Genomic DNA, 12,807 nt, shown 5'->3' on the forward strand with positions numbered 1-12,807 from the left:
CAGTTAAATGAGAGTATCTTCTTAGAACAAGGCACCCAACACCTGCCACGTGTATGGGCCCAGTGAGGTATTTTTCCGTAGCAACAGGATCTGGAATCTCTGTGCCCTCAGCATCTGCAACTGCCAAGGAGCACTCCAGTTTAGTAGTAGTATCTTCTTAGAACATGGCACCCATCACCTGCCACGTGTATGGGCCCAGCAAAGTATCAGTGTATCCTAGGCCTCTAGGTCCCTCAGCACCTGCCATGTGCTGAGGCCCAGGCCAGTTTCCTGCATCACACACAGTCCTCCTAGGGCGAGGCCCCTAGGGGAAGAAAGAGCTCTCCACAATGTCCCCAGACCTTTTATCACCTGCCCTCAACCATGCCTCTGAGTCATCCTACTCAGGGATTGGCTAGGGCCAGGTGCATAGTCATAACCTGAGGGTGGATCCTCCCTCACTGTATACCAAGGCTCCCTTTTCCTCAGCAACAGGAGGAGCAATCAATCCAGCAGACTCAGGGACACCTATAGAATGCAGAGCTCTGTATAATCAGTATCTAGACTGGTTACAGTCCAGGTATCTCTAAATTGAATAGCGACATTTTAGAGGGCGCTACAGTAGCTTCTTGAATCAGCCGCCTTCTTATTAGGAACAAATCTGCATCTTCAACACTGTCCTGAGAAGGATGATCCACTAAGTAGTAAAGCTGAAGCAGAAAGTAGGAGGCTGATTAATGAGTGCAAATCCATATATGCTAGATACTTCTCACTAAGCGGTAAAGGCACATACACTGCTAGGATGAAACTGTGTTCTGCTAGTGAGCTATGTTTACTGGACATCTTAGTATGTGCATGGATACTGGGTAGTCAGCAGTGTGTTTTGGGGACAAGACAAGGGGGAAAGACCAGTGTGTTAATTAGGGTGGAATTTCACTGGTAGAGAGTGCTATAATAACCTAGATTAAGGACTGCAGGCAGGATGCCCCATTGACAAAACAAAAGTGCAGCCTAGGCCTTATTTTTATAAATTAACGTTTGTGACTTTTCTTCTTTCAAGAATAGAGATGGTACCATAGATTTCAGAGAATATGTCATTGGGATCGCCATCCTGTGCAACCCTGCCAATTCTGAGGAAACTATTCAAATGGCATTTAAGGTAATACAGATTATGCTTTTGTATACTTAATATATTCTGCAGCATGACACAAAGTTATCTGTTCACATGTCCTTAAGGAGCTTACAATCTTAAAGGAGAACTATGGGGTCAGTGTTTTCCCCCATAGTTCTCCTTAGGGTAACGGGAGGACACAAACTAGCGTCCTCCCGTTACCCTAAGCTCAGTATACCGCGAGCTACAGCTCGTGGTATACTGAGACGCCGCAGGCGGAGCGGATCCCGACATGGACGTCGAGATCCGCCCAGCTGCGTGAGTGACAGCTGGCTCTGCCTATCTAGAGGCAGAGCCAGCTGTACCCGCCCCCTCCCCCGTCCGTTCCGCCAGTCAGCGCTGGCAGATCGAAGCGGGGAGAGGGGAATCCAGCCCCTCCCCCTGTCACTGCAGAGAGCCGTGACAGGATCGAGAGGTGAGCGAACCCTGTATGTGTTTGCTCACCTCCCGATCTACTGAGCCGACCTGTGACAGTCTCATTGTCACAGGTCGGCTAGAACTATTAGGTGAGTGGAAATCACTCATCTCATAGTTCTCCTTTAATAATCTTTTTGCACTCATATGTTAATTGGCACTCCAATTTGGGTAAAAGGTATTACATTTTTTTGCATATTTTTAGATGGAGAAAGTGAACTAGACTAACCAAAAGAAACATATAAAAACACAAGAAAAACATGCAAACTCCATGCACAAAGCATCTTTGGTGCATTTCCAAGCACATCACACACCTCCTCAAAGCCAATCCCTGTGCACTGATTACAACTTTATTGGCACATGAAGGGTTGCATCCAATCCCTGTGCACTGATTACAACTTTATTGGCACATGAAGGGTTGCATCCATCTAAAGGAAACTGAACTTACACAAGGGGCTTCTATTAAAAAGTTTAAAATTGCTTTCAATTCATAAAGTTCCACAAAGAACACTGTAGCCTTATAATTGCTCATTTGGGTATAAATTTCTTCTAAGGCTACTAATATACTTTACACCTGTGTGGTAAGTGAAAGTGAAGCCTCTGCAAAAATTAGTGTATTTCTCCCTAAACAGTGTCGCACCTGATTTCCAGACCCAACAATTCAGTTAGAAATGTTCCTGCTTGGTGTCTAATTCCTATATTAGTGTCTTGCCAAACACCCATATATGAACACCTGCTTGAGCTGTCTGCTTTGTCAGTCCTCTTTATGCCCACTTGGATATAATCTGGAAGCTGTTTTTGAGCCTAATACTTTAGATCTTTTAAAGTGCTTCTTCTCTCCCCATCCATACCGGAAATAACAACTTCTACGCAACCCTTAAGCTGAGCTTCACCTTCCCCGTAATTCAAGCACTACATTGAACCCTATCTCCACCTAACACTTAACCCTGACACATAAGGCCTAACATATTATTTGATCCTACCACCTAACCCTTAAAGTCAGCCATTCATTCACCCATTCATGGCCCACCCCTGACCCAGTTCTACTTACCTACATAGTATTCCCCCACTGCTACTTCCTCTTTTGCAGCTGTCCCAAAATATCAGGTGTTCGCTGTTGTCAGAGCTAGCTTTGGAGTCATTCCCTCCATCATGTGACAGTGTTAGAGCAGTGTTATAGCAATTAGAAGCTTATATGTTCCTGTATATATGGAAGCATGGGCATTTGTTGCAGCTGAAATAGAAGGAGTCACAGGGGAGCTCTGAGAAGGTGCGTATAACTGTGTTAGAGATTGAGCTTTAATAAGAGCCTGTCACTTAGCCCTGAATAGGCAAGGTGACAAGATTTCTTTAACCTTAACCCTAAACCTAACTCTCAGCCTTACCTTTTAAACTTCACCTTTAAAATTCTAATGCAATCCTTTTTTAACCATTCTATGCTCTCTTTTTAGGGCTTACCTTGATAAAGTACATCTCACTTGTAAAGATTTTACTGTTGGTCTAACAAATACCTTATGGATTAAGTGTGCAAATGATGCATTTAAAATGCTCCTGGTCAGCCCTCCCCCACCACTCCTGGGCTATCTTTGCAATATGGGAGGACAATATCCAGGATACTAAAGGCAGTCAGAGTGTCTATTTCCCCTAGGCTTTGAAATTTAAACAACTGTTCCAGGTCATCCTGCCTCCAGAGAGGTCCATGATCTTCTAAGGTGCTGCCATATGTGGCTCCCCATCCAGACCCAAGGCTTCATGAAAAATATTAACAGCAGTCTGTGGAAATATGAAGGTCATCCCTCGCTATATGGTTTTTAGGTAGGGAATCCACCATCTGCAGTTGGCTGATACTTGGTTCTGCCATGTTTCCAAAGCCTAGGTCGGGGAGGTCTCCTCTGGTCACAAAATTAAATGTACTACTATGTATTTCCCAGGGTTGCTTGCCAAATTTAACATGTTTCCCTAACTCTGCATAACTCCAGGCTTTGCAAATTCTTGCATCGTCTGGCATGGAGTCCACTTTCTTGTTAGTGAGCTTCCAGATGTTCTGTCCTAACCTCTTTCCTAAGACATTCACTGACACATAGACCTCAAGAGTCTCAATGAATTAATTCACCTCCAGAAGTTTCTAATAGAGTCCCTCAGATCAGTGGCAGACTTCCCAGAACAAATAAAATTCCTAAAATGTATTGGATTTCCACAATGCCTTTCTCTGTGGTCCAGGTTTCCTATTCTGAAAATGCACAGCGCTATAATAAACTAAAACGAAACTAAAGGTACAATCTGATGGTCTTCACAATAACTAAATAAAACTGTGCAGGACCACCCTGCGGTGAATCAATACAATATATGGTAAAAATACCTACATAAAACCCATGTACATCATGCCGGCTGGCTCAATGTATGCATTCCTTGAACATGCGTTTGAGGGGGAATACATATGCGCTAGATGTGAGCGAGTTGTTTGTTTGGAAGCCCAGATCCTGTATCTAAACAACAAACTGGCAACACTAAGGAGCATATCCAACATGGAAAGGAGTCTGGACCTAACGCACCAGGCTCTGTTGGAGGGGGGCATAGATGAGGAGGGGGGGTTGGAGGTGCAGGATCCCGAGGTGGGTAGTTGGGTCACCATTAAAAGGAGGGGTAGAGGGAAGAGTGCGAGAGAGGTCAGCCCTGATCTGATTAACCCCAACAAATATGCCAAGTTGCAGGATGTTGGGAATATTAGTGCAGGGGCGACACTGCTATAGCGGGACGCCTCCTCTATCCGCAGGGGGAGTGACTGCTCCAGCATGGATGGGAGCAGGATGGAGGGGCAGGAGAGGCAGATCTTGGTGGTTGGAGACTCCATCATGAAGCGGACAGACAGGGTAATCTGTCATCGGGATCGTGAGCGCCAAACAGTGTGCTGCTTACCTGGAGCTCGTGTTCGGCACATTGCGGAGCGAATTGACAGGTTACTGGATGGAGTTGGGCACGAACCAGCTGTCTTGGTGCACATCGGCACCAATGACAAAATAGGTGCCAATTGGAGTGTTCTAAAAAAGGGGTTCCGAGACTTAGGTGCTAGACTGAAGGTAGTATTCTCTGAGATACTGCCGGTGCCTAGAGCCACTCCAGAGAGACAGCGAGAGTTGAGGGAGCTTAACAAGTGGCTCCAAAGCTGGTGTCAGAAGGAGGGCTTTGGGTCCCTGGAGAACTGGGCTGACTTCTCAGTCGACTACCGGGTCTTCAGCCGAGACGGGCTGCACCTGAATCGGGAAGGTGCAGCATTTCTGGGGGATAAAATAGTTAAAAGACTGGAGGAGCATTTAAACTAGATAACGGGGGAGGGTATAAACATATATAAATTAAATAGTGAACAAGTAAAAATGGGGATAAACAATACGGAGGGGAGTAATATGGGGGTTAATGGGGGGCTCGCTCCAGTCAACCACAAGATCAACAACAAAATTAACATAGATAATGTAGTTAACATTCCAAATTGTATGGCCGAAGTTAATCAAATTAGAAATGATCCGCCTATAGCAAGGCAAAATAAAAAAAGTAGCAGGGAGCAGGATAATATTTTGCATTTTTCGGATAGTAGAACAAAAATTAAATGTATGTACACCTTGTGGCTAGAACTTGATAGGTCGGAGGCTAGCTGTAAACTTATTGTGGGGGTTTGTTATACACACCCAGATATAGGGGGAAGGAGGAGGCTCAGCTGCACTGCCAAATGGAAACAGCTGGGAAGCAGGGTAATATAATCATTATGGGAGACTTCAATTATCCAGACATAAATTGGGGTAATGGAACATCCCATTCGACAAGGGCGGCCCGTTTTCTGAACATGTTGCAAGACAATTTAATGGATCAGATGGTGGAGGTCCCAACTAGGAAAAATGAAATCCTAGATTTAATCATTACTAATAATGGGGAGTGAATCGAGGATATTGCAATTGGGGAGACACTGGGTAACAGTGATCACTATGTGATTACCTTCAATATTTAGTATATAAATATGGTGACCCTGCACTCCTGGGTTAATTATTACTGTGATCTCCAACTTACTTCTGAGGGCCTGTGTCTGGGAGTCTGTGGTAGCCATTTATAGACTCCCAGGAGTCTATGGTCGAGATTCATACATGCAATAAGGTCAAAGCTCTGATCAAAGACTCTTGTACTCTGTGAAAAAGAAGGATGCAGACCTGAGAGATACTGTATAAGGGTTCATAGACGGGACCCCAATGTAAAAAAAACAAAAACAGTGTGCGGTTCCACGGCAATTCATACTAGACCCTTTAGGTCTGGTAGAAATTTTAATGAGGACTCCAATGCTAGAAAAAAAGAAAAAAAATGTGGGTTCCCCTAAAATTCCATACCAGACCCTTAATCCGGGCAGCAGCCTGGCAGGGCAGGAAAGGGGGGGATGAGCGAGCACCCACTACTCCACCATGCCAGGCCACATGCCCTCGTCATAATTTAACTCTTTAGTAAATCAGTAAGGGTACAAGTACCTCTTACTCATTTACAATACATTTTATGAAAGGGGGTACCCAGATGCAGATGGACTCCTCTGGACTAGGGTTGTGGGGAAGAGGTCCCCCCCCCCTGTTAAAGCACCCTCCCAATGCCGAGGGTATGTGGCCTGGAATTGTGGAGGGAGGGGGGTGCTCACTCGCCCCCCCACCCACTACTCGGATTAAGGGTCTGGTATGGGATTATAGGGGGACCCCACTTTTTTTCTTTTTTTTTGGCATGGGGTCCCCCTTAAAATTCCTACTAGACCTAAAGGGTCTGGTATGAATTGCAGAGGGAAGTGCATGCTGTTTTAAAAAAAAAAAAAAATCTAAGGTCCCCCCTAACATTCCTACCAGACCTAAAGGGTCTTGTATAAATTGTCGGGAGAACCACATGCTGTTTTTTTAATTATTATTATTATGGACAGTTTAACACTTTTGTGTATTCTGTGACAGCTGTCAAATTTGTTGTTTACCTTTGGGATCAGAGTGTCAGCAAAGTGGCAGAAGCTGTTATAGAATAACACATATCTCTCAGTTTCTTTCTTTGTTTACATTTTGGAGCAATATTCTGTTACTTTGTTTTCATTCGGAATACATGTCCAGAGTATCAACAAAAAGCAGAAAAGCCAGAGATCGGTAAATTACAGATCTCCTGCTTCTTGTGTTTTGTTCCGAATTAAATTTGTATGCATTTGAATTATGTTATCAAACATTCAGATACATTTGGATTAATTAATTATGTCATTCAGAAATTCGGATGCATCCTAATGTCTGCATTGACAGAAATTCGCACAAATTTCAATTCAGAACGAACTGAATCGCACATGTCTACTACAAGTGCTGTCTGTATACCCCCGTATTGGCTGCCCAATGTAATCATCTGGTGGTCTTTTCATCCTACAGCACTACCAGTGTTCAGTACACAGTTCTCATTATTACAACTATCAACACCTAATATTCACAAAGTCCAGCAGTTTGAGATTTGTAATTGTCATGAAAAGGCATTTAACAAAGCAAGATAAAATCTATAATTATACATCTTCTCATCTGCACACACCATAATTAATATAGAGCACCTGTCCCTGCAGGTTAAGGCTGCACATAACCCAGAAATGTGGGTTACACAAGCCTGTAACAGAATTGTAAGTACATGATCAGGAAGATCACTGATGGAACTGATCCTTGGTGCTGCTCCTGCAGTGCTGTGAAAGTTCAGCTCACAGATTGGGTGATCTGACCTGATGGGACTTGTAGTTTGTGTGCACCGGCTTGTTATATAACATGGCTATATCACCAAACAGCGGTACAGCCAGCCTGGCTCCCTTCCAGCAGTCTAACTAACTGGTGGGACATCCTGAGCTAGCATTGGCTTAATCACCACCTACACATTGCTGTAGCACCAAGCCCTGCATCTTCTCTTACTGGTCCCAGACTGCCTGATGCCCTAATACTTACCTACCAAGGCTCTGTGTGTTGCTCTCATCTCCACTGTACAATGTAGCAATGGAACCTCCCAGTCACAGGGCAGTACATCACACTTGCTACACTGGTGGTAGCAATGCCACTACACACATGTGATAAGGAGGATACAGCTCAACATGGTGCCCCCCATTACCCCATGTGAAAACAATGTGCCTGGGGCAGCTGCCCCTCATCCCAGCCCTGATTAAACCTTTTTGGGGTGTACACATCAGAGGTTGGTACTATTTAAAGTGATTTCTTTACCTGTTACATCTAGCTGTTTGATGTAGACCAAGATGGAAGCATAACAGAGGATGAGTTCAGCTCTTTGTTGAAATGCGTTTTGGGAGTCCCTGACCTTGAAGTATCTAATCTTTTCCATGATATGGATGCTGACAAATCAGGAAAGATCACCTATGGTAAGAAAGTGATAAGCAGCTCTTCTATGTTTGATTATTCTAGTATAACAGAAAAATAGAAATGTTATTATAATGAACATATGGTTTACAATATGTATACTGGTCATTTCCCAATCACTGTACCTTAACTGTTTACAATCATTGTGCATGACATAGATAACTGGCTTAAAAATAGCATCGTGGTCTAAGTTCTTTAGTAGTGTACCCCTAGGCTCAGTGTTGCAACCATTACTTTTTAACCTGTTTATAAGAGCAGGGGACTGCAGACTTTATAAACAAAGGGCCAGTTCACTATCTGCCAAACTATTTGGGGATGGACTATGGCCAGTAGGAGAAACAAAATGCCCTAATGTCAGAGACCAATGGGAGAGCCTTTATTGTTTGTGGCAGTCAAACTGCCCCTGCATCAGTGGTCAGTGGTAGTAAAAAATCCGCTGCATTAGTGGACAGTGGGAGTAAGAAATTCCCCTGTGGTCATTAGTAGTAATGGCACCCAATGGTTGGTGCAAGTGAGAGTAATGCTGCCCCATCATAGGTGTCAGTGGGTGGAAAAGTTTTCCATCATTGGTGTCTGTGGAATATGAAAATTCCTTCCAGAAATGGTGTTCAGTGGCACTTGCCATGTCCAATTCTACTTCCTGTGATGATGTCATGCAGGCATCATCGGCCAAGAGAACACTTTGCTCCAAAGTGCTTAAGATACATAGCTTGGAGCTGAAATGCTCTGAATTCCTGCGCCTGGCATTTCACAGCTTATGCTAGTTTGCAATGAGAAAGTCCTGCATGCAGGACCTTCTCATTGTAAAGGAGAGTTTACAGCAAATATGGAATTTGGTGGTAGATATACATATCAAGATATTTCTGTGTTTGCAGATGACACAAACTTATTTAGTGGAATGAAGTCCTTACAAGATGTCTCTTACTTACAATCTGACCTGAATGCACTTTAGAGCCAGAGCCAGTTGTGCCCATTCCTCCCCTGTCTGTCCCTTCAATGGCACTGGGAAATAGAGAGCGGAGGGGGAAATTCTTGCGGGGAGCAGTAAATAACAGTCACCTGCAGGGAGTAGACAGAGAGCTGAGCGATCAGTGGTTCATGATTGCACAGTTCTCAATCTATAGAACTGTCATGTGACACCTGCAGTATCCCACGCCGGCTCTAAGTATTGTGAAAAGTAAAATTTACTCTCCCAATACTTCTCCTTTAATAAGATGTATAAACTCTAGAGAAAGAAACATAATCTTGCCCATTTTTGTGTGGTGGAGTTCCCCCTTACAATTCCTACCAGACCTAAAGAGCCTGGTATGACTTTTGGGGGGAACCCAGACTTTTTTTAATTTTTAACGTGGGGGACACTCTGTGTGCTCAGAGGTTTAACCCTCTGCATACTGAAATGTTTTTTACAGTAAAAGCTGAACAAAAAGTAATAATGCTGATGGACCTGATGGAGAACTGCAGCAGAGGGCGGGTACAATGCTAGTTTACTATTGGCTATTGCAAATTGAAATAGCCAATAGGAATCTAGCAATGCATTCCAATGGGCAAAAACGTTTTTGTTTTGTTTTTTCTATTCTGACACGGCTCCGTGTCAGAATAAAGAAAAAAAAGAAACAGCAGTGTTTCTCTCCTTGGCGGCCGGGAGCAGGGACGCTGATATCTCTGCAAGTGGCCGTAGCCAGCCGTAACATCATGGCTGGCTCCGCCCAGCTGTCAGAAGCAGGCTTTCAGCGCGGCTCAGCCGAGCCGATGCATATGCGTTCGGCTCGACTGAGCCGCTCGGCCACGTTCGGGAGCTGTACGGGCTATAGTGAACAGCCCGTACAGCACCCCTTTGGTTCTACTGAACCGAAGGGGTCCTGGGGCCGAAGCTAGCCGAAGGATCGGCCGAAGCTACGGCTAGATCCTTCGGCAGCTTAGTGAATAGACCCCTATGTAATCAGCTAGACTGGATACAGTCCTAGCACAACTACATTTAAGTAGTCATCCCACTTAGGGCAAGGTGGCAACAAATGGTTAAAGAATAACTCCATCTTTCTTACCATGTTTCATGTTACACCCCTATTTAGGGTGTAACATGAAACAGGATCAGATCCACAGCCCCCATCCCCCAAAGGGAATGCTGGGGTTGTTGTCCAGCATCCAGGCATCTTTTACATCTGGTGCAGCTGTGTGGGGCTCCTATTAAAGGATCTGTGAATGGAGAGATTACAAATCCCATCTGGCACCATGGCAGAAATTAAAGGATCTGTGAATGGAGAGATTACAAATCCCATCTGGCACCATGGCAGAAAGACTATCAGTTCCTTATGGAGTACAATTATGTCACTGTTCACAGATGCTCACACTTTTAAACCTAGTTGTAATTCTTATTTAATAATTTGATTAATTTCTCAAATTTTATATAAACTTTGCAGATTATTTTGTGTCTGCGTACACAAAAAATCTGTGTGTGTTTAAAAGATTGTATTTGCAGGATATACAATATCTGGACTACCATTTTATTGTTTACCATTACTGTTTTTGCGTTGGGGTAGTGGGGGTCATTACTGAACTTTCTAGTCTATAATGTGAATTTTTTTCACATTTTGAATAGCGTAGGTAAATGTAAAAGTTTTGCTGAATTCAACTGAATTTTTGCTGTTTATGCCACTGTTGTTGAGATTTCACATATGTGTCTGTCTTGGGAGGAAGTGAGGGAACAAAAAAAAAACTTACAGTTTCTAATAGTTCCTCACACTACTAAAATGTTTATCTGTTGCTGCCCTGATAACAACACAGGAAGGGAGTATAAATTTCCAGAAAAATAGCAACTGTTCATGGATTGTAATCCTTCACAATTCTATCCAAAATGTAAATAAAGTTTGCCCAGAGTATCTTACAACAGCAGTTTTTATTTGACATGATAATAACTGGAACATTTTGTCAGCGTTTTTTTTTTTATGTGTTTCAGAGGAGTTCAAAAACTTTTTCCTGAAGCACCCAGAATATGCTAAACTGTTTGTAACATACCTGGAACATCAGAAATTTTACATGCATATGTTACAACAAAAGGAAGATGAAGAGAACCTGTTGGAGCCTCATATTTCAGAAGATCAGGACAAAATGAATATTAAAGATGAAACTACAACAGGCAAGAAAGAAGACTGATAGATGAGCCATATATTTCAAAATGCACTGGATTATTTTTTAAGAATTCTGTTCTTTTTTTTATTATTCATTGTAATTATAAAATTTCAAAAACTATTGATTTATATATGTTTAGGTGAAATAAATGATGCTCTGCTTTTCACTTGCGAATCTGGATTTGAAAGAGAAACCATACAATGTATTGGTATTGGTTTCATCTCACAGATGTAAAAATATTATTATAGGGTACTTCCTTATAATTTCTGGTACCTATTTTATTACTGCATAATATAATGTCGTCATAATAAATTTAAATATTAATATATGTGGCTAATACTGTTCCTAAATGAAAATGGCAGTCAAGGTACATATCATAAGTAAACTTGCATTATAATAAACTCTGTGTGCTTAGTTTTTCATTTTTGTCTGCGGGTTGCAGCAATACCTACAACAGATTAAAAAACTTTAGTTTGAAGCAACATTTAAAAATTCCCTTGGGAGCAACATCTTTAAAAAAAAGGAAGTTGATAAGGAAGGACTAGTATTGAGTCAAAGTAGAAAGGGCCTTATGCAAAAATAAGTGAATCGCTTGTTCGGTAAATGTACACATAAATTCGTAGCAGATCAGATACAATTATTTCTCAAAGGTTGTGTCATTACTGGCCAGAATATTCAATTAAGCATGCAAATTGTAGTAAAAATGTGGTTGACTAACATATGGTTTTGTGTTAGAATGTCTTGGTACATTTGCAGTGCATTCATTTGTTTTTTTTTAGAATTTTCACCTCTTTATGGGTCGCAGAAAACGTCCACACTGCAGATACCACCTATCAGCTAGCATATACTTAATATGCAAAATGAGGCCTAGAGCTCTAAGGTTTGGTGTGACCTGTGGAACCACTGCTTGGCATTGGCAACAGCAGACCTAAATGTGAAGACACAGGGCCCAAACACCCAAACAATTACAGCTACAACCCTCAGGTATAGGTGGGTAAAAACTGGACAGTGATAAAAGAGTTCACAAGCTTTATGTGGAAACTGAAGCCACGGGCAATTATTTTTCTATAAAAAGTACATCCTTTGCAGCTCACCCCAATGCACGATACACCACTACAGTGCATTGTGGTGCACTGCATCAGAAAAAATGCTGGGTATGAAGTCAAACAAGTTACCTCTAATGATGATTATACCATTTGTGTATTACTGCTGTTTACCGTAAAAATCTTAGTTTCACTGATGCCAGAAACTACTGTCAGCAACAATGACAACACTGTAAGGTACTTCTGTCTGGAGGTATATTTAGGTCATTATCTTGTAGCAGGATGAACCACTGAGCCATAAGCTGTGGTAAGCTTTTTTGGTTCAGGGTCTCAGTCAATCCATTTTTGAAAGTGGCATTACACACAGAGGAACCCTGCTTTTGCCAACATCATGCCATACAAAAATCCTGCATGATAACTAAATATTTTATATGTTGGCTCATTGCCTGATCTTCAGCCTTTCCTAACCTCCTATTTTCTTATTTCATATGGTAAACTCCCCATTAGCCAATATTCAAGATATTATTTTTCTGCTGGTGGCTTGGTGCACACTAAAAAATGTCTAAATTGTTTGTTTCAACTTGATGCCAGCCAGCGGCTAGATTATGCAGTCGGCAGCAGAATGTAAACAATGGGGAGCAATAGCCAGCCTGCTATTGGTATTTGCAACTTGAAATAGCCAAAGAGC

The 12,807-nt window shown here is 42.4% G+C and overlaps 1 protein-coding gene across 1 annotated transcript in view; it reads left to right on the top strand.

Annotated features, from left to right (window-relative positions):
- Positions 1-11,154, top strand: part of LPCAT2 (lysophosphatidylcholine acyltransferase 2) — a 122,816-nt gene extending 111,662 nt beyond the window's left edge. Inside the window, exons 13-15 of the mRNA XM_018569583.1 lie at positions 1,040-1,138; positions 7,811-7,952; positions 10,904-11,154. Coding sequence (XP_018425085.1) covers positions 1,040-1,138; positions 7,811-7,952; positions 10,904-11,100 — 438 coding nt within the window. The 3' untranslated portion in view covers positions 11,101-11,154. The remainder of the gene's footprint in view (positions 1-1,039; positions 1,139-7,810; positions 7,953-10,903) is intronic.
- The last annotated feature ends 1,653 nt before the right edge of the window (positions 11,155-12,807 follow it).

This window comes from Nanorana parkeri, unplaced genomic scaffold (assembly GCF_000935625.1).
Source record: "Nanorana parkeri isolate BGI_ZX_2015 unplaced genomic scaffold, ASM93562v1 scaffold1362, whole genome shotgun sequence".
Classification (NCBI taxonomy): Eukaryota; Metazoa; Chordata; class Amphibia; order Anura; family Dicroglossidae; genus Nanorana; species Nanorana parkeri.